The sequence below is a fragment of the Monodelphis domestica genome, chromosome 5, assembly GCF_027887165.1.
Source record: "Monodelphis domestica isolate mMonDom1 chromosome 5, mMonDom1.pri, whole genome shotgun sequence".
NCBI lineage: Eukaryota > Metazoa > Chordata > Mammalia > Didelphimorphia > Didelphidae > Monodelphis > Monodelphis domestica.
In genome coordinates, this window is record NC_077231.1 from 252489820 (window position 1) to 252512893 (window position 23074).

General features: G+C 36.2%; 1 protein-coding gene and 1 non-coding gene across 7 annotated transcripts in view; both read right to left on the reverse strand.

Annotated features, from left to right (window-relative positions):
* Nucleotides 1-12557, reverse strand: part of LOC103102612 (uncharacterized) — a 72243-nt gene extending 59686 nt beyond the window's left edge. For 2 of the 6 annotated variants that reach the window (XM_007504767.3, XM_016426311.2), the window contains exons 1-2: nt 12250-12555; nt 8330-8583 (exon numbers count right to left, since the gene is read on the reverse strand). In XM_007504767.3, the coding sequence (XP_007504829.1) occupies nt 8330-8583; nt 12250-12319 (324 nt within the window). In that variant the 5' untranslated portion in view covers nt 12320-12555. Of the gene's footprint in view, nt 1-8329; nt 8584-12249 lie in introns of all 6 variants that reach the window. The other 4 variants (XM_056800044.1, XM_056800043.1, XM_007504768.3 and 1 more) reach the window with 3 other exon arrangements.
* A 983-nt stretch (nt 12558-13540) lies between these two features.
* On the reverse strand, nt 13541-13642 carry LOC130454865 (U6 spliceosomal RNA). Its single transcript, XR_008912652.1, has one exon. It is a non-coding gene; the product is annotated as a U6 spliceosomal RNA (small nuclear RNA).
* Between the last annotated feature and the right edge of the window lie 9432 nt (nt 13643-23074).

Here is a 23074-nt window from a genome sequence, read left to right on the forward strand (position 1 = left end):
ATCTCTTATAATCAGAGAGATGCAAATCAAAACAACCCTGAGGTATCACCTCACACCTAGCAGATTGGCTAACATGACAGCTATGGAAAGTAATGAATGCTGGAGGGGATGTGGCAAAGTAGGGACATTAATTCATTGCTGGTGGAGTTGTGAATTGATCCAACCATTCTGGAGGGCAATTTGGAACTATGCCCAAAAGGTGATAAAAGACTATCTGCCCTTTGATCCAGCTATAGCACTGCTGGGTTTGTACCCCAAAGAGACAATAAGTAAAAAGACTTGTTCAAGAATATTCATAGCTGCGCTCTTTGTGGTGGCTAAAAATTGGAAAATGAGGGGATGCCTTTCAATTGGGGAATGGCTGAACACATTGTGGTATATGTTGGTGATGGAATACTATTGTGTTAAAAGGAATAATAAAGTAGGGGAATTCCATGGAGACTGGAACGACCTCCAAGAAGTGATGCAGAGCGAAAGGAGCAGAACCAGGAAAGCATTATACACAGAGACTGATACACTGTGGTACAATCGAAGGTAATGGACTTCTCCATTAGTGTCAATGCCATGTCCCTGAACAATCTGCAGGGATCTAAAAAACACTATCCACAAGCAGAGGATAAACTATGGGAGTAAAAACACCAAGGAAAAGCAACTGCTTCACTACAGGGGGGAAGGGGATATGACTGAGGAGAGACTCTAAATGAACACTCTAATGCAAATACCAACAACATGGAAATGGGTTCGAACCAAGAACACATGTGATACCCAGTGGAATCGTACGTCGGCTATGGGTGAGGGGGTGGGAAGGATGGGGGAGGAAAAGAAAATGATCTTTGTTTCCAATGAATAATGTTTGGAAATGACCAAATAAAATAATGTTTAAAGTGAAAAAAAAAAACCTGTTGTTATCACCTGGGCAGCTAGACGAAGTACACTTAGGGGGAACAGTGATATACTGTATAGGATGAAATAACAAGACATAAATAGGCATATAGATATATGCATGCATAAATACATATACGTGTGTGTGTGTATATATATCTGTATATATATATATATATATGAGCTAAAAAGATGTGAATACTAAAAGAAATGGAGAAAGAAACAAAAGGGGGTAAATTTATATGTCACAAAGAAGCTCATGGCGGGAGGGGGAAAACATCAATACACTGGAATGGTAAAGAGGTTGGAGACAGGAAATTCTCACATCATACATGCATTGAAATTTACCCAAAGAGGGAAGAACAATCCAATCCATTGGGGCAGAGAATAGATTTGCGTCCTATAGGGGAGTAGAAGGGTAACAAATGGACTGGTGGGGAGTGAAGCAGTATAAGGGAGGGAGAGAGTGGGGGGTAGTTTTTAAAATACTGCAAAGAAAATAAGGGGGAGGAATAAGAAGGGAGGGGGATAGAAGGGGAAGTAAAATAAGGGAGGGAACTAGGGGGACTGATTGAAAACAAACATTGGTGTAGAAGAAAATAGTGAAAAAAGAAAAGGCAGGACTAGGAGTAGAAATCAAAATGCTGGGAAATATACAGCTGGTAATCATAACTCTGAATGTGAATGGAATGAACTCACCCATAAACTGCAAGCAAATAGCAGAGTGGATTAGAATCCAAAACCCTACCATATGCTATCTGCAAGAAACACACATGAGAAAGTTAGATACGCATAGGGTGAAAGTAAGAGGATGGAGCCAAATCTATATGTGTAGGGTGTGGCAAAGTTGGGACATTAATGCATTGCTGGTGGAGTTATGAATTGATCCAACCATTCTGGAGGGCAATTTGGAACTATGCCCAAAGGGCACTGAAGGACTGTCTGCTCTTTGATCTAGCCATAGCACTTCTGGGTTTGTACCCCAAAGAGATAATAAGTAAAAAGACATGTACAAGAATATTCATAGCTGTGCTCTTTGTGGTGGTAAAAAATTGGAAAATGAGGAGATGCTCTTCAAATGGGGAATGGCTGAACAAATTGTGGTATATGTTGGTGATGGAATACTACTGTGCTCAAAGGAATAATAAAGTGAAGGAATCCATGGGAACTAGAATGACCTCCAGGAATTGATGCAGAGTGAGAGGAGCAGAACCAGGAAAACATTGTACACAGAGACTGATAGACTGTGGTACAACCGAATGTAATGGACTTCTACATTCATGGCAATGCAATGACCCTGAACAACTTGGAGGAATCTATGAGAAAAACCACTATCCACATTCAGAGAAAACTCTGTGGGAGTAAAAACACAGAAGAAAAACAACTGCTTGAATACATGGGTTGAAGGGATATGGTTGGGAATGTAGACTCTAAATGAACATCCTACTGCAAACAACAACATGGAAATAGGTTCTGATCAAGGATACAAGTAATACCCAATGAAATTGTGCATCAGCATCAGAAGGGTGGGAGGAGGGTAGGGCGGGAAATAAAGTGAATATTGTAACCAATAAAATAAAATGAAGTATGTTTAAAAATAAAGAAAAGAAACAGAAGCCTATGCTTGTCTTAAGTGAGCCTGAAACTGGATCTCTTTTGTTTTGTAATTCTTTTCCTGAACACACAAGAATGAACAGTAATTCTGAAGTGTGGGGGCCACCATGAGAATGTTTAGGAGTTCCTGAGTTTCTCAGTATTCACTGTTCTGAAAGAGGTGCTTCCCTGTAGCTACAACTTCTTAGAGAAGTGATCAGCAATAGGAGAATATGTCATTTGTGTGAGGCTTAAATGAGGTTATGCCAATAAGATGCAAACTCAGCAAGATACCATTTTGGAAATTTTTCAAGAATAGTGCTAGTATCAGTCTTTCCAAAGACCAGCATAATTAAATATGAAGGAACTTATCAGTAGTTTACTGGACACTAGATCATGAATTCTTTGGCCATGGCAATCCATGAAACAATGAAAAATACAAAAGACCTCCCAGTGTAATATAGCCCTCTTCTACTTATGCAGCGATGAAAACAGAATAAAAGAAAACATAAGGTGTTAAGAATCATAGTTTTTAGACCATCTATAAAGATTAACCATTTGTTGTCTAAATGTCTAGTGATCAAGTGGATATAATTTTAAAAGGTCTATATCATATCAATCTTGGTATTCTCACAATAAATGAAATCAGAAAACAATAGTAATTTGCAATGAAGAGGAAAAATGGCTCATGGATTTTTCCTGGTGAAGCAAATAAAAGAGATGGTGGACTTGGTATGCCCAAAGACAACATGAAACATAATTTTGTGGGAAACTTGGGCACCTTGTTTTGTAGTACTCATTATGAGCATTTGAAAAAGACCACCGGGGAGATAGAGTTCATGTACTATCTGTTACCAAGAGAGGAGGACGAAAAAAATGTAACAAACTCTTCCTTTTTACTCAGTGTTGTTCAATTTTCTCAGAAGTGATCAACTTTTCATGACCCCATTTGGGATTTTCTTTGTAAAGATACTGGAGTGGTTTGCCATTTCCTTGCCATTCCTCCAGTTGTTTGTATATGAGGAACTAGTAAGTATTTGAGGCCAGATTTGAATTCATGAAGATGAGTCTTCCTGACTCTAGACCCCAAACTCTATCCACTGCATCTCCTATACTTATATTAATTTGGTGACTTCACTAAAATGGTAGGAATAGAGGATTATAGAAAATATATTAGAAAATATGTCTCAGCACCAATAAGTGAAAATGGCCTTCCAGAAGTTTTATATACTTATAAATCAAGCATATGCCCCCTTCCCAATCAATGTTATTGCCAGAAAAAAAGGAAGTTGAGACAAAGCATTGTGTATCTTGGGTATATCTTATTTGCACATAGTTTGTATATTGTCTCCCCTATTCGATTCTGACTTCCTTGAAAATAGAACTTGTGTTTTGCTTGGTTCCCCATCACTTAGGACAGTGCCTGGCACATAGTAGGCAATTAATAAATGCTTTATAATTGATTGATTGTATTAATAACCAACAATCTATATGTTTTCTTTCCCAGTTGTACGAAATCGTTATAAAAAATAATCAACACAGTTGTAGAGGGAATCTTTTCTGTAAAATATATCAATGTGTTCTTTTTAGATATTAGTCACTCTCAAAATAAATACCTCCTTGCTTTGAACCCCCTCTTGTAAAAAGAAATAAACAAAAAACAACAAGCTGACAAGATGATTATATCTGCCAGTACATGCACCTTTTGCCCTTTCAGTTATACTCCTTTATACTATTATAAGGAAAAGTTAAGTTAAGGAGGAAAGTGTGTAAGTTTGCAAAGGGGAGTGACATGAGACCAGCAGAAAATATTCTGGAACTTTGAAGGAAGGGTTAGACTGGAACTGAGGGAGTAGGAGTCCTTTTCTCTGGAGATATCTGCAGGTCATGGCTGTTTTTCCTTAGATCCTATCCTTGTTCCTGTCCTGCTTGCTGTCTTGTGTGCTGTGTTCCATTGAGCAGAACCTGGAGATCCTGACCAACTGTCTGCAGAGATTGTGAGACCAGGTCTAGGTCCTTTTTGAATCCAGGACCTTCCCTAGGCCCTATCAGGCTTACACAGACCAGTACCTTAATACCATCTAAGGGGGGGGGGGGTTAGTTGTAGCTTATCAAGAACAGGGACTGGGGATTTTTAGGAAGTGAGGAAAGAATTAGTGTAGAACAACCACTCTGAAGAATCTCTGTCAAGAGACATTAGATCCTTGAGGTATTAGTTAGAAAATTAGCTTTAGGGTTATCCCATACACTTATAACCTTTTCAATTTAATTAAACCTACTTTCCCATTTTACTGAGTGGTCTGTGTGTAATCTCAGACCAGGCTCTATCCTGGTCAGAGTGTCTGTTACCCTTTCAACCCCACAGTCAACCAACTGACACTGGCCCAATTTAATCCATCACCCAAGCCCCCTCCCATCTACAATACTAACAAGAAAGGGAAATTAATTTCAATATCTGGCCTCCAGGACCAGGATTGTTTATTGTAATTAGCTATCTTTTATTGTTATTTCTGCTTACATTATTGTAGTCTTTGTGTATGTTGTTCTCTTAGTTCTACTTTCTTTATATGAACCAGTTAACACAAATTTACCAGCGTTTTCAAAGGTATCCTTAATGAAGGTATAAGAAGAAAATAAGAGGTGAGTTTTTCCCAAATAAAATTGAAGTACAATTGACCAAAAAATATGGAATATACAAGATCTCACTGTTCTTATTTTGTAAGTTTGTTGACTATGAGAAAGCATTTGATTACACTGACCATAATACCATGTTAAAGATTCTCCTCCATCAAAATTAAGTATGAAAAGTGAGACTTTTTCTCTCAAAGGAGATAAGTGGATATCTTATTCATACTTACTCACAAATAAGTAAATATAGGATATGTACAAGACAAATTTATAAAATTATTGTACTGGGAGATATTAATTGGGAAGGACTGAAAGGTCACTTGAAGTGGCAACTGAACTGAGTCATGAAGGGAGCTAGAAGTTGCAAGAGTTGAAGGTAAGGGAACATCAATGGCCACTTTGGTTCTAGAGTCCAGTGATTAGTGTTATCAAGTGAGGCATAAAACCAAGAGATCTGTACCCACCAAAGGTTACTGACATGAAGGATGTATAGAACGAAGTCCAAGTCAGAGAGGGATTTCCCTATATATGGCAGCATCCTGCTGGCTCCCTTTTGTAGATGATCTTGTTCTAACTGCACCATGTATCATAATACTATAACTCCTCCTAACTGAGATCCACAATCACACAAGAATTCAGCCTAACATCTACAGAAGTAAATGAAGCAAATTTGTTATCCAGATTGTGATGCTATGGTTAGAAAACTGACTGAGCTATCAGTATAATATCACTTAGATAGATAACTATAAATGGATAAATTATCTGGGCCCTGAATTAAATCTGGAGAGAGCAGATTGGGTTAGATTGGGAAATTGCATAGTGCTTTTCAGTAATTCCATGCTAGTGCAAAAATCTGTTTTTTAAATACCAATATTCTTCCAGTGATACTACATGGCTTTGAATTATGGAATACTACAGCATCCAAAGAATTCAAGATAACTTAATGAATGGTGGACTTGAATAAGCTATAGTATAGTAGCAAAGAAGAATCACCCACCAGAAATAATATTAAATACACTATCAAAGAGAAGTATGAATACAGTCATACCTAAAAAGAACAAGAGATAACAGATGAACAGACAGGAAAGAGCTGGCAAGTTAATATTGTGGGTTTTTTCCAGCTCCCTGTATCTCCAAAACTCATTTCGGGGGCTCTGCCAAGGAAACCTCAGAACAATGGTGAAGAAGCTGGGCTGTGAAATGCAATACATTCCTAAGAACCTCTTTTTGGGAAGGAAAACAAGATCATTATCCTCCCTTTTCTTGGCCTTTATTATGTGTATCATATAATAAGAACTTCCATTAGACAAAAAGAAGCAAAAACCCCTGGCTTCCATGTTTTCTTTTAAGGGGAAAACTCTACTGTTACCTCTCTGTACAGTTATCATCAATAGCTCTTTTGCCCCAGGCTGATAATGAATTTTAATTTCACTCCCACCTTCCCATAGGTACATTAAGAATAATAGCTCTTGACTTCTTGTGAGACATAGGAGACACTAGCACAGGACCATCCAGCATGACAATCCTGCATCAAAGAAGGCACTGCTCTCTATGAGCAAAGCAGAATTGCCATAGTTCAAAAGAAACATGAGATCTGCACATTTAGAGACATCCCCAGTCCAAATGTTTATATAGATTATTTGTGCCTAACTAGAGTGGAGCCTTCCAAGCTTGTATTACTCTGATCTGCCACAGACACACTCTACATTGGCCCCAATATAGTGATGCCATTTTGGTCCTCTTCAAATATGAAGGTCAACAATTACTACTAATTGTACTTGATGATTTACAAAGAGCTTTATGTACATTATAGAATTAGATTTTTGAAATGCAGCCATCAAGTAGGTGGCATAAGTATTAAGTATTTTTAAAATGATGAAACTGAGGCACAAACCAGTTCAGTTATGTCCCCAAGGTCACACAGTTGGTACATGGCAGACTGGGTCCTCCAAACCCAATTTTCCTTCTTAAATATCTTCTGAAATGATAACATACCTGCTGTATTGGAGATGACTGTTTAAAATGGATCTGTTCAATAACTTTTGAAACACTTTGTTTCAATATGTATGTAACAATATGTTTGAAACATTGTTAAATACATTAATAATACATTAGTTTGAATGTTATCTAAAGTATTTCATACTGGTTACGTTTTTCTTTGATGGGCATAATAGACTAGTATTCCCTTGGATAGGATTGGACCAGGGACTTCCCATACATACCCTAACCTTCAAAGTTATTATTAGGTTTGTTACATATTGAAATATTACCTCATATCTTTAGACCCAGGGCATTCCTTTGAATACCTTTAACATATAATTGGAATGTGAAAAGGGGAAGTTTTTTTATTCACTTAGATTATGAAGCTATAAAAGTTATAAAATTAAATATATTTATATATTTATTCAAGATGTCTAAGTGGCTTATAATCCATCCTTAAGTGAGCATTCTAATGATAAAATGTTCTAATAGCTGTTTTCAGTCCTTCAGTTGTATCTGACTCTTTGTGACCCCCTGGCAGGTTTCCTTGGCAAAGATACTGGAGTGATTCTCCATTTCCATCTCCAGTGGTTTAAAGCAAACAGAGGTTAAGACATCACACAGCTAGTGAGTTTCTGAGGTGGATTTGAACTCAGGACTTCCTAATTCTAGACCCAGTGCTCTATCCATTGAGCCACCTAACTGCCTCCATTCTAATACTTAGAGCTAACCAGAAGTGGAATGGACTAAGGAAGGAAGCGTTCTTCTCATCGCCTAAAGGCCCCCCAGCAGCAAAGCTCTGGGATAGCCATAGCTCAGCTAAAATCAGACATGTAGCCCATTCCTCACCCAAGGTCCAAAACCCCTCCTTTTCCACTCCTCCTGCCATAACTGAATGTTCTTCCAAAAACTACTGATACAAGTATTCTCTGGGAATCTGGGTTAGATGGTTATATACTGACATACTGATTTATCAGTCTATAGAAAACTCTGTCTAGATTCGATGAGGTAAACCTTTGTACCAAACTTATAAATCATTTACATTCATTGTGTAAGTGGAAACTTGTGCAAAATCCCCAGCTTGCTTCCCCCCATATAAAAGTACATGTAACTTCCAATAAAGTGCTGTTGATTGCGCCTCTAGCCCTCCTGACCCTGCACAGGTGTTTCGTCTCATCCTTCCTACCACACCTCATTCTTCTTACCCCTCTGGGACATCTTGACATGGAGGATGTGTATACCATACCTTAGATGACTTGCTCTTAGCCACTTTTAGTCCAGGAAGACGTACAACGACTGGAATTTCAAATGCAGATAGCCTCTGCATTTTATCACTTTTGTTCAGGGATCTTTTCCCCCTTTTTTTCCTTTTACTAGAATGTTCTTTTTTTCCTTTGGTGGATAATTTATCATTTTTCTTCTCAGGGACTGTCTGGGATGCCTCTCCTGTCATTGGTGATGATTTTAGTTCTTTATATGCATCTTTACTCTGTAAGAGAGCTAAGCCAGTAAGGACAATCTTGTCTTTCATTTGAGATTTAGAATTACAAAACATCTAGTATTAAATAAGAAAACATGAATACATTCTTATTTGAAATTGAAGAAAAATTTTCAATCAATTATCAAAAAGAATGCTAATTAAGCATTCTTGCTTTTAAAATCTCTTAATCACAGGGAAAACATGGATGCTTCCTGAAAAAAGATTACCATAGTAGCATATAATAATATCCAAAATTGAGAGCAAATAATTCTTAAGTAAAACACTCTGCCTGTGTAAAGATATGAGTTCCAAAGAATCATGGATGGGAACACTGCCCAATGAAGGGCTGAGATAGGAATTGGAGCATGCAGGAGGATACAACTGCCTTTTATTCAGATTTCTTCCTTCAACTCTTTTTCCATATTTCAGTTTAGAGTGAAATCTCTACCCTACCTCTCCCAAGATGTTATGCAAAGACTCAGCTTCTCAAAGTCAGCTCCCAAGCTCTGAGTTTACTTTTCCCAGAATCAGTTCTCTTTCCCCATATTATTCAGGCCCCATCCGCCCCTCTAGATATCACAGATACAGTTTCCAGGTTTATAGCAATTCCAATCTTTAGTCAGAGGAGAGAGCATTCCAAACTATTCTATACAGAAGCTGTCATCCTCTCAGCTGAGAATGTTGCCTCATATTTTACTGGAAAATAACTGAATTCATTCACTGAAATCTCCTTCACTTCTCTTCCTTTTTTTCATATAACCTAGGTACCTTATGCCACTATTTCTTCCTTCACTCTTGTCTCACATGAAAAAATGGCTCATCTCTTTGCCAAGGCAAATCCCTCTACATGCACAAGTGATCTCATTCTATCCCATATTCTGCCAAAGATTTCCCCTTTTATCATCCCCACTCTTATTTATCTTCAATCTCTCCCTGTCTACTTCCTTACTGCCTACAAACATGTCCTTGGTGGGGGCAACTGGGTGGCTCAGTGGATTGAGAACCAGGCCTAGAGACAGGAGATCCTAGGTTCAAATCTGGCCTCAGACACTTCCTGTGTGACCGTGAGCAAGTCACTTGACCCCCATTGCCTAGCCCTTACCCCTCTTCTGCCTTGGAACCAGTACAGAGTATTGATTCTAAGATGGAAGGTAAGGGTTTAAAAACAAAAACAAAAAAAACAAAAAAAAATGCCCTTGACTCCTCTGAAAGACACTCTCACTTAATCTATCCATTCACTCTAGTGATCATCTCATATCTCTCCTGTGGTGGAACTCTTTGAGAAGCCTAACTTTAATAGCTGCCTCCAGTTTCCTTTCCTCTCATTTTCTTCTTATTCTCTACAGTCCAATTCTCTACAATCCAACCTCATCATTTAATTGAAACTTCTCTCAAACTAATTGCCAAATTGAGTGAGTTTTCCATTCTCATCCTACATGGTCTTTCTGTACCCTTTGACTCTATCAATAACCCAACATCGCTCTTCTCTTTAATAGTCTTTCCCTAAATTTTTGTGACATTGTTCTCTCCTGGTTCTCCTCCAATATAACTGACCACTCCTCAGTCTCCTTTGCTGAAGACTCATCCAAGGTACACCAAATAATCCGGGGTGTCTTGTGCAACTCTATACTAGGCCCTGTTTTCTCCTTTGTTTAATACTATTATACCTGGTGATCATCATCTCAATGCTGATAATTCCCAAATCTACTTATCCATCCCAAATACTCCGCTATCATCCAGTCTTGAATCTCCAATTGCTTATTAGCAATTCAGTTAGATGTCCTACAAACATCCTAAACATCAATGTCCAAAACTGAACTCTCCAAACTCTCTGCTCAGATTTCTTTATTAATGTCAAGGACACCACCATTCTCTTAGCCAAATAGGTTCATCATAGCCTAAGATTTATCCTTCACATTTCACTGCCTCCCATATTCCCAACTCATATCCAATTTGTTGTCAGGGTCTATCGATTTTTCCTTCATAATATCTCTTGTATATGCCCCCTTCTTTCCTCTGACACTACCACCCAAGTGTAGACCTTTATGATCTCACACATGGATTACTAAAATAGGTTTCTGGTTGGTCTCCCTCCCTTATTCTTCCCTATCTCAGAATATCAAATTAATCTTCCTAAAGCATAGATCTGACCATGTTATTCCTCCATTCAATAAACTCTAATGGCTCCCAATTACCTTTAAGATTAAATATAAAATACTCTTTTATTCATAGCCCATCATATCCTGGTCTCTACATTTCTAGGATTCCTACATTTCACTGTAACATGCCCCTCAAACCCCCATCCCCAAGTACTATGTGATCCAGGTACATCAGCCTCCTTGTTAAATCTTGCAAAAGACACCCAATCTCCAGACTCTGGGCATTTTGATTGGCTATTTCCTATTGCCCAAAATATTCTCACTGCTTATCTTTAACTCCTGGCTTACTCTATAGGAAGTTTTTCTTTGTCCCCTTAAGTCCAAAGCCCCACTTCTGTTATTTATCCTGTATATAAGCTGTTTGGATATTGTTGTTTGCATATTTTCTCTCCCATTAGACTCTTCAAAGGCAGAATCTTTTACCTTTCTTCGTATGTGCATTGCTAAGCACAGTGCTTGGCATATAGTTAATACTTTCAAAATGTTTGTTGGCTAATTAACTTAGTTCTCTGATTTTAATCAACTATTGCTCTGATATTATCCACTAGCTAATTAAACTTAATGTTGCACCAATGCAGATGCTATATTTTATGTTTACATTTAATAAAATCAGGTTGAATTTTAATATTTACCCCTGGTCAGCAACCAGGTTTGCCTCTTTAGGGACCACCAAAATGAGAGTGGAAGAGAACCTCTTAGGAGATTGTATAGGGATAGTAGGAAGCCCCAGAGCCATTTGTGATATCTTAAAAATGAATTTAATGACAAAGGGTAGAAAAGTAGTTAAATATCTTAAATGATTCTTCCTCGTTATGACAGCTGGCCCCTAACTCTGACATCTGACTTTGTGGTTTTATCAATTATTTTGAGGCTAAAAGGGTTTTTTAAATTTAATTTTATTTATAAGTTCAGAAATATTCATCTTATAGTTAAAAGGTTTAGGATAGGCTTTAAAATGATAAAGGAGAAAGACTTCTTCCCAGGTTCTCCATAGAAACAATATCCCTAGTACACAAAAATGGTAGGATGATAAGGAAAGAAATAAAGGAAGAAAACAACCACCAAAAAAAAGAGACAAAAATTTAAATCTCCTGGATAAGGTGAGAATAGGAATTGCTGAGGTTGCTTTTCATTAGAGTCCCATTAGATTCTAAAGCTGTTATTGAGCTGCCCTAAAGGCCACAATAGATCTGTTATTTCTAGCATGGCATATTACCTCCACTTCTGTCTGCAACCTGGGCAGGGACATCTCTTCCCTTCTGTCCTTTCTTTCATTCCCTGCTTGTTAGGGATTTGGGGGCTCCAAAATCTTAGGTGGATCCTTCCCTCACTCTATATTCTACTCTGACCCACACCAAGCTTGTTAATCTTGAGTACCAAGTGAGAAATTCCTACAAACCCTTTCACCCAATGGGGCCAATTAGACCTTGGAAACTCTGTATAGAGAATTTCCCCTTTCTCCCTAACTCCAACCTTTTTGCCTTAGAACAATAAAACAAGCTCACACTCACACCCATGTATACCCACCTTCATAGTTCCAGCATCTTCCTGGTTTAATATAGTTTCCATCTATAGTCTTACCATCACCATCACTCATTTCCCCAGTTTCATCACCTCCCAGAATTCATATCATCCAAAGTGAAGCTTAGAATAGTGACTGAGTTGACTGCTGATTGTCTACTACCACAGTTACAGAATCCAGAGGTCAAGTGGCTAACAATGTTCTTTCTCTAGTATCTTGCTAGTTATCTTATCCTAAGCATCCCTCAAGTCAGCCTTCAGAGTAAGTAACTGGGCATAGGAAGTGAGTGTGTTTATGGAAGAATTTTCTTCTATGAAACACTATAGCCTGCACCTGGCAACCAGTGCTTTCCTTTCTTAGGTCATGAATGTGTATCTCTTGTTCCTAGAGAGGGTCCAGGAACATGGTTCTTGTTTTCTAGGCTCTTGAGAGTGGGATTTCTCTGAAGAGTCTTGATGGTCTATATGTCTCAAAATTAATTTCTTAACTCATCTGAATATGAGGGGTTGACGGGTAGAATGGGAATTGTCCACAACCTAAACTTCCATTAGTAGTTTTCTGGAATGTCATGTCTCTGAAGATCTACTCATATCTACTAGTGAAATCATTCATTATCAGTAAGAAAGAGAACCTGTCACAGAAGCCTTCTTTCTTATGAATTTTCCCATTAATCCCTCCCATTTTCAAAATTGCAGACACAAGCCCTAACCTGACTCCCTCAAAACTCTCATAACTAGTATTTTTCAGTCAATTTAAAATTGTTCATGCTAACAGGAAGCATTATTTTAGAAATTAATTAAAAAACAAATTAAATAATATACACTTTGTCTATATAATTTTATTTGGGGGTAGGTAGTAGAGGGGAGGGAAAGCCCAAGGGAAATTTAGGTGATCTAAAATCAAAAAAGATCAATAAAATTTATTTTTTTAAGATGTAAGGTGGGCAGCTGGGTAGCTCAGTGGATTGAGAGCCAGGCCTAGAGACAGAAGGTCCTAGGTTCAAATCTGACCTCAGCCACTTCCTAGCTGTGTGACCCTGGGCAAGTCACTTGACCCCTATTGCCTAGCCCTTACCACTCCCACTCCTCAGCCTTGGAACCAATACACAGTATTGATTCCAAAATGGAAGGCAAGGGTTTCTTAAAAAAAAAAAGTTAATGCTTTTTAGGGAACAAAAATTTATCTTCACCAATACAAGATGGGAAGCATTTAGTTGTAATTATCTACATATTAATATACAAGAAAAAATGGTCATAATGGAAAAGATAATGAAGTCCATAATTAGGCACTATTTTTTAAAATACAGAATGCTTCACAAATTTGCATGTCATCTTTGTATAGGGGTCATGTGAATCTTCTCTGTATCATACCAATTTTATAAGTGCTGCCAAAGGAAGCATAATTAGGTAGTATTTTAACAGTTTATGCCTGGCAATGAATTCCCAGTTTCCAAGAGAAATGTGTAAAGGAGAGTAAAAATTATAGGAAGTATTTGTTAATTTTGTTAGTTGCCCCAGTATTTAGATCATTATACTTAAAACTGGTCAGATTGTTTTCTGGAGTGTTGTGTTCAGCTTTGGAAGATTCAATAACAACCCAGAAAAAGACAATTAAAGGGCTGAAAGGGGAAATGATTAAAATAATTACTATTTTTTTTATCCTGTTAGAAAATCGAGGCTCTACTTAAACTCTTCAAATATGTGTTTAATTCTTATATGTTAAACAGCTGTTTTCCATCATTCTTGACAATGAACCCAAAAAGAATGAGTTAAATTACACGATTAAGAAAGTATGTTAGACATAAGGAAAATTTCCAAACAATAAGAATCATTACACATTCAAATGGATACTTTAAGTAGATGGTAGAATCTCCTCTAGAGTCTTTGAAAAAATGACAGATTTTCATTTGTATGGTGATCCTTGCCTAAGTTGGGAAGCCTCTAAAGGTACCATGTCATCCTATTACTATATGTGTTTCTAAGCCCTTTCTATTTCAACTATCCCAAGAACCCACATAAAGTGAAATCTCTGGTGGCCTTGATAAAAATAATATTTGGCAAGTTATAAAAATAGATGTGAAAACTATGCTAATACAGGTTCAAAACTGTTCAGATACTTTTGATAGATGTAATCAAAAGTATCTTCAGTGATGAAGTGAAGCTCATATGTGAATTTCCCTTCAGGGCCAGGCGCAAGAATGCTAAAGAGATTCTTACTATAAAAAATAAAATATTTGCTGAAATATATAAGGATAACAAGGATTTTTAATTCTAAGGGATTCTAAATCCACCGAAATAAACTCCCTGGTTCCACAAGGAACCGCTTCTCCTGTGTTTCACAGGCTACACTAATCCTCCCTGATCTGACTAACCCAAATTTATGCTATTCTAAATAAAACTACCACTATTATACTTATAATTCTTCACTTTGCTTTACAGTTATAAAATAACAAAGGCTAGCTGATTGAGCTTCAACAAGAATCACAGAGTCAGAGTCCAAACCAAAGACCAGATCTTTGTTTGGTCTTCTCAGATATAAACCAATTTATGAAAACAGAAATAGATAGTTAATAGTGTTTCCCAAGCTGGAAAAAGAAAACACTAAGCTCCTTCAGGTCTTTCCCTCAGACAGAGAGAAAGACAAAGATATTACCTCCTCTAGCACTGATAATCTCTGAGTGTGTGTCTCTGCCAACTGCCAGAGACCAACTCCCAACTGCCAGAGAGAGTAACTGACACAGAAAAATGGTTATAACTGTCAACATTTGAAATTAACATACTCTCTCAGTTCTGCTTCAAACTCCACTTCTTTCTCAAGCCAGTCACTCTACTTCTTTTCTCTTAATTAATAAAATAATACTTATTTTCTAATGGCATCCTTATAATTTCCCCCTTCGAGCACATGGAGAGATAAAAATTCTTGTATCTATACAACAATTTATACAACCAAAAAAGTTGTATTTATAGCTCATGGTCTTAGCAGAATCCCATGATGATTGCACAGCTTGCTCGAAGCTCTGGTGTTCTTGCCATGCACTCAGGGGGGTTGGTGTGTTTTGCCTAGTTGTCCTGTTGAGCATAACTTTAATCATCTTTGTAATCAAGCGATTCAAAATGTGACAAACACCCAAGTTAAGGTTATGTTTGTCTATAGTTGAAATATGTTTCTTTCTGACTGTATAATACTTATTGAATTAAAGTTACCAGTATTGGGGGAAAAAAATCTCTCCATATGCTCGCTATTCTATGTAATTCTAAAGCTATACCTAACCTTATTATTATATTTCCTAAAAATAGTCTTGATTTAACACTTATCTTATCCTATTCTTATTGCTACACTTTATCTATGCTAACCTGTACTAAGGATATAATTGAAGGAAAAGAAAATTTCAATGAAAACAAATAACCAATGAAAACACATTTGTACAAATGCAAGTGCAAAACATACAATTCAAAATGCAAAATGCAAACTTTTGAAAAACTTTTGAAACAATAAAATACAGTTACAAAATTTAAGTTATGTTTTACAAAAAAACTAAAGTTTATCTAAAATAATAACTATGGAAAACTCAAGCGAACTTCATTTTACAAATCCTATTTGAACAATTCAAATGAAACTTTTTACTATGCTAAGACCTTATCCTAGTGCTAATACAGAAAAACAAAACTAACTACATTAAAACTCAAAATCAACTTACTATACTAATAAAATAAAAACTTTGTAATAATTTAACTATACATGCATCTATATAAATATAGAGATCTGCACAATATCTACACCTATGTATATATTATGCATAACCTATTTATATGTTGCAAAAGGAAAATAAACTTCCCTCTTAAGATAGTCTAAGAAAACCTTAAAGATTTTCTATAGAAAGATATGTATGTTTTCTTGATTTTTATCTCCTAGCAATACATAAAGTCTTCCTGTGAGATAAGATCTTATTATTTTAATGTATACAATTATTATTATTTTCCTAAGGTGATTTATTTGTATTTATTTCAATGGATACTCATCACCTGATTATGATGTTGCAGAGTTTGTGAGAAATGTGTCCTATATGAGTATGTAATTTTGTAGTGAATACTAACCAAATCTTTAAATCCTCTGCTACTGTCTTCTGTCTGTGTTGTTACTATGTAGTGTTTATTTGCAACTATAGTGAAAATGTGTGATGTTAGAATGGCACAAAAAAATCTTACAGTTCATGTTCATAATCAGTCTGTGTTCCTCTTCTGTGCTGATTTTTTTTTGCAATGTCTTGTTTACAGTTCAATCATCCTTTCTGCTGTTATCTATGTTTCTTCTATGTTGTCTTCTCCTTTGTCTTGATCTTGAACTGTCTCCATTTCATTCTTCTTCTTAAATAATTTCTTCTTCTGATTTCTTTTTGAGTGCAGTTGTGTTTTCTGATGTAATAATCTCTTCTGTTGTTGCTGCTTTTTTTCAAATGTGAGCAATGCAGCCACGTTTCTTTCTTTAATACACGAATACCTGAAGGTGTTGCCAAAATAACGTGGAAAGGTCCTACCCATGATGGTTATGTTGCACTATTTCTATTAAAGTTTTTTATGTAAACTGAATCCCCAGGTTTTATCATATGAAGTGCATAATCTAATGGATCCCCTTGAGTTAAAATTCCCATTTTTGTAATACTTTAACCTTGTTTTGTAACTCTGTGATGTATTCAGCAAGTGCAAGATCTCCTCCAAGCATAGAAACATAAGTTGTTTTAAAACTTTTTACCTGCAATGGTGAATGTCCAAATAACATTTCCTATGGTGAGATATGCACATCTTCCTTGGACTAGTGCGCAGATAGAACAGTCATAGAGACAAAATCTCTGGCCACTTCAAATGAGTTTCCACGCATAATTTCCCAATCATAGTTTTGATTTTTCTGTTTAGTCTCTCCACCTGACCAGAATTATGAGGGTGATATGGGACATGAAATTTTGATTTTTCTGTTTAGTCTCTCCACCTGACCAGAATTATGAGGGGGGTATGGGACATGAAATTTTGTCATTATACCCAGATTCTCATAAACTTGTTTTAGAACAGAATGTAAAATGGCTGCCTTTGTCAGAATCTCTTCTTAGTGGTATACCATGTCTTGGAATTATGTCTTTCAACAAGATTTTGGCTACAAAGCTTGATGTGTTGTTATTAGATGGAAAAGCTGCTGGCCATCTAGTTAGTTGGTCCACTATTATTAGACAACATTTAAATTGTCCTGATTTAGGCATGTTGTTATAATCTATTTGTTTTTTTTTTTCATTTGAATTAGTTTATTGAGTCAATTTAGAACATTATTCCTTGGTTACAATAATCACATTATTTCCCTCCCTCCCCTCCACCTACCCTTCCTGCAGCCAATGCACAATTTCATTGGGTATTACTTGTATACTTAATCAGAACCTATTTCCATGTTATTGTTTGCACTAGGATGTTCATTTAGAGTATACATCCCCAACCATATTACTTCGATCCATGTTTTCAAGCAGTTGTTTTTCTTCTGTGTTTTTACTCCCACAGAGTACTCTCTGAATGTGGATAGTGTTTTTTCTCATAGATTCCTCCAAGTTGTTTAGGGTCATTACATTGCCACGAATGTAGAAGTCCATTACATTCGGTTGTACCACAGTCTATCAGTCTCTGGTTACAATGTTTTCTTGGTTCTTCTCCTCTCACTCTGCATCAATTCCTAGAGGTCATTCTAGTTCCCATGGATTCCTCCACTTTATTATTCCTTTGAGCACAATAGTATTCCATCACCAAAATATACCACAATTTGTTCAGCCATTCTCCATTTGAAGGGCAGCCCCTCATTTTCCAATTTTTTGCCACCACAAAGAGCACAGCTATGAATATTTTTGTAGATTTTTTTTCCTTATTATCTCTTTGGGGTACAAACCCAGAAGTGCTATGGCTGGATCAAAAGGTAGACAGTCTTTTATTGCCCTTTGGGCGTATTTCCAAATTGCCCTCCAGAATGGTTGCATCCATTCACAACCCCACCAGCAATGCATTAATGTCACGACTTTGCCACATGCCTTCCAACATTAATTACTTTCCTTTGCTGTCATGTTATCCAATCTGCTAGGTGTGGGATGATACCTCAGAGTTGTTTTGATTTGCATTTCTCTGATTATAAGAGATTTAGAGCATTTTTCATGTGCTTATTTATAATTTTGATTTCTTTAACTGAAAATTGTCTTCATGTCCCTTGCCCATTTATCAATTGGAGAATGGCTTGATTTTTTGTACAATTGATTTAGTTCTTTATAAATTTGAGTAATTAGACCTTTGTCAGAGGTTTTTGTAATGAGGATTGTTTCCCAATTTGTTGCTTCCCTTCTAATTTTGAATGCATTAGTTTTGTTTGTACAAAATCTTTTTAATTTAATATAATCAAAATTATTGATTTTACATTTTGTGATTTTTTCCAGCTCTTGCTTGGTTTTAAAGTCGTTACTTTCCCAAAGATCTGACAAGTATACTATTCTATGTTCACCTAATTTGCTTATAGTTTCCTTCTTTATATTCAGGTCATTCACCCATTCTGAGTTTATCTCAGTGTAGGGTGTGAGATGTTGATCCAAACCTAATCTCTCCCATATTGTCTTCCAATTTTCCCAGCAGTTTTTATCAAATAGTGGGTTTTGGTCCCCAAAACTGGGATCTTTGGGCTTCTCATAGACTGTCTTGCTGAGGTCATTTACCCAATTCTATTCCACTGATTCTCCTTTCTGTCTCTTAGCCAGTAACAACTTGTTTTGATAAACACCGCTTTCTACTATAGTTTGAGATCTGGGACTGCAAGTCCTCCTTCCTTTGCATTTTTTTCATGCTTTCCCTGGATACCCTTGATCTTTTGTTCTTCCAAATGAAATTTGTTATGATTTTTTCCTAATTCAGTAAAAAAGTTTTTTGGTAGTTCAATTGGTATGGCACTAAATAAGTCGATTACTTTGGGCAGGATTGTTGTTTTTATTATGTTAGCTCGTCCCACCCATGAGCAATCAATGCTTTTCCAATTGTTTAGATCTAGTTTTAATTGTGTGGAGAGTGTTTTGTAGTTGTGTTCATATAGTTCCCGTATTTGTCTCAACAGATAGATTGCTAAGTATTTTATATTGTCTAGGATGATTTTAAATGGAATTTCTCTTTCTAATTCTTGCTGCTGAAATGGGTTGGAGATACATAGAAATACTAATGACTTATGCGGGTTTATTTTGTATTCTGCAACTTTGCTAAAGTTGATTGTTTCGACTAGCTTTTTGGTTGATTCTCTAAGCTTCTTTAAGTAAACCATCATATCATCCACAAAGAGTGATAGCTTCGTCTCCTCAGTGCCAATTCTAATACTTTCAATTTCTTTTTCTTCTCTAATTGCTACTGCTAGTGTTTCTAGTACAATGTTAAATAATAGAGGAGATAATGGGCATCCTTGTTTCACTCCTGATCTTATTGGAAAGGCTTCTAGGCTATCCCTATTGCAGATGATGTTTGCTGATGGTTTTAGATATATACTGTTTATTATTTTTAGGAAAGGCCCTTCTATTCCTATACTTTCTAGTGTTTTCAACAGGAATGGGTGCTGTATTCTCTCAAAGACTTTTTCTGCATCTATTGAGATAATCATGTGATTTTTATCTGTTTGCTTGTTAATATGGTCAATTATGTGAATGGTTTTCCTAATATTGAACCATCCTTGCATTCCTGGTATGAATCCTACCTGGTCACAGTGAATAACACTTGTGATGACTTGCTGGAGTCTTTTTGCTAGTATCCTATTTAAGATTTTTGCATCTATATTCATTAGGGAGAATAGTTTATAGTTTCCTTTCTTTGTTTTTGACCTGCCTAGCTTTGGGATCAGTACCATATTTGTGTCATAAAAGAAATTTGGTAGAACTCCTTCTTTGCTTATTCTTTCAAATAGTTTGTATAATATTGGGATTAGTTGTTCATTGAATGTTTGATAGAATTCATTTGTGGATCCATCTGGACCTGGGGATTTCTTCTTAGGGAGTTCTTTGAAGGCTTGTTCAATTTCTTTTTCTGATATGGTGTTTAGGTCATTTATTTCTTCCTCTATTAGTTTAGACAATTTATATTTTTGTAAGTCCATCCATATCACCTAGATTTCCATAGTTGTTGCCATATAATTGGGCATAATAGTTTTTAATGCTTGTCTTAATTTCCTCTTTATTAGAGGTGAGGTCTCCCTTTCATCTTGGATACTGTCAATTTGGTTTTCTTCTTTGCTTTTTTAAATTAGACTTACCAGAACTTTGCCTATTTTGTTTGTTTTTTCAAAATACCAGCTTCTAGTCTTATTTATTAAATCAATAGTTCTTTGACTTTCAATTTTATTAATTTCTCCTTTGATTTTTAGGATCTCTAATTTAGTCTTCATCTGAGGATTTTTAATTTGTTCACTTGCTAGTTTTTTTTATTTGCATTCCCAATTCATTGATCTCTGCCTTTCTTAATTTGTTAATATATGAACTCAAGGATATAAATTTGCCCCGGAGTACTGCTTTGGCTGCATCCCATAGGTTTTGAAAGGATGCCTCATCATTGTCATTTTCTTCAATGAAATTATTGTTTCTACAATTTGTTCTTTAACCAGTTTTGGGGAATCATATTGTTTAATTTCCAATTAATTTCTAATTTACCTCTCCATGTACCCTTACTAATTATTATTTTCATTATATTGTGATCTGAGGTTACATTTATTATTTATGCTCTTTTATACTTTTTTGCAATGTTTTTATGCCCTAATACACGATCAATCCTTGTGAATGTACCATGTGCTGCTGAAAAGGTGAATTCCTTTTTGTCCCTATTTATTTTTCTACACATATCTACTAAGTCTAATTTTTCTAAAATTTCATTCACTTCTCTTACCTCTTTCTTATTTATTTATTAATTTATTGGTTTGATTTATCTAGTTTGGATAGAGGAAGGTTCAGGTCTCCCACTAGTATAGTTTTTCTATCTATTTCATCCTTGAGCTCCACTAGTTTCTCCTTTAGAAATTTAGATGCTATGCCATTATTGGTGCATACATGTCGAGTACTGATATTTATTTCCTCATTGTCTATACTATCTTTTATCAGGATGTAATTACCTTCCCCATCTCTTTTAACTAAATTTATTTTTACTTTGGCTTTGTCAGATATCATGATTGTGACTCCTGCCTTCTTTTTTATCAGTTGATGCCCAATAGATTTGGCTCCATCCTCTTACTTTCACCCTATGCATATCTACCTTCCTCGTGTGTGTTTCTTGCAGACAGCATATGGTAGGGTTTTGGATTCTAATCCACTGCTATTCGTTTGCATTTTCTGGGTGAGTTTATTCCATTCACATTCAGAGTTATGATTATTAGTTGTGTATTTTCCAGCATTTTGATTTCTACTCCTTGTCCTGCCTTTTGTTCTTTCACTATTTCCTTCTACACCAATGTTTGTTTATAATCAGTCCCCCTAGTTCCCACACTTAGTTTACTTCCCTTTCTACCCCCTACCTTCTTATCCCCCCCTTATTTTCCCTGTAGTCTTTCTAAAACTACCTCTCCTACCCTCTCCCTCCCTTGTACTGCTTCCCTCTCCATTAGTCCATTTGTTACCCTTCTACTCCCCTATGGGATGCAAATCTATTCTCTGCCCCACTGGATTGGATTGTTCTTCCCCCTTTGTGTCAATTTCAATGCACGTAAGAGTTGAGTATTTCCTATCTCCAACCTCTTTACCCTTCCAGTGTATTGATGTTCTCCCCCCTCCCACTATGAACTTTGTGACATATAAATTTACACCCATTTGTTTCTTTTCCCATTTTTTTAGTATTAACCTCTTTTTAGCTCTAGTATATATATATATATGTATATATATATATGTATATATACATGTATATGTATTTATGCATACACATATCTATATACCTATTTATGTATTGTCCTTTCATCCTATACAGTTTGTCACTATTCCCTCTAAATGTAATTCTTCTAGCTGCCCAGGTGATGACAACACTTTTAAGAGTTACCAATGGGGAAAAAAAAGTTACCAATGACCTCTTTTCTTATAGGGATACATATCATTTTAACTTATTGAATCTCTTAAAAAGGGTGGGTTGTTTTTCTTTTTTCCCTCTTTTTTAAATTACCTTTTCATGATTCTCTTGAGTTCTGTGCTTGGGCATCGAATTTTCTGTCTAGGTCTGGTATTTTCTTTACAAATTCTTGGAATTCTTCTATTTTGTTGAAGGACCATACTTTCCCCTGTAAGAATATAGTTAGTTTTGCTCGGTAGTTGATTCTTGGTTATAAACCTAGTTCCCTTGCTTTCCGAAATATCATATTCCATGCCTTTTCGTCCGTCAGTGTGGATGCAGCCAGATCCTGCACTATCCTTCCCATGGTTCCATGGTATATGAATGACTTCTTCTTGGCAGCTTGTAATATTTACTTTGGTCTGATAGTTCTTGAATTTGGCTATAACATTCCTGCGTGTTGTCAGTTGGGAATTAAGTACAGGAGGTGATCTGTGGATTCTTTTAATCTCCACTTTTCCCTCTTGTTCTAGAATATTGGAGCAATTTTATTGAATGATTTCCTGTAGTATTATGCCCAGGCTTTTTCTTTTGTCATGGCCTTTTGGTAGACCAATGATTCTTAAATTGTCTCTCCTTGAACAATTTTCTAAATCCTCTATTTTGTAAATGAGATTCTTCACGTTTTCTTCAATTTTTTCATTCTTTTTGTTTTTTTTAATAGTGTCCTGCTGCCTTGTGAGGTCACTTAATTCTGGTTGTTGTATTC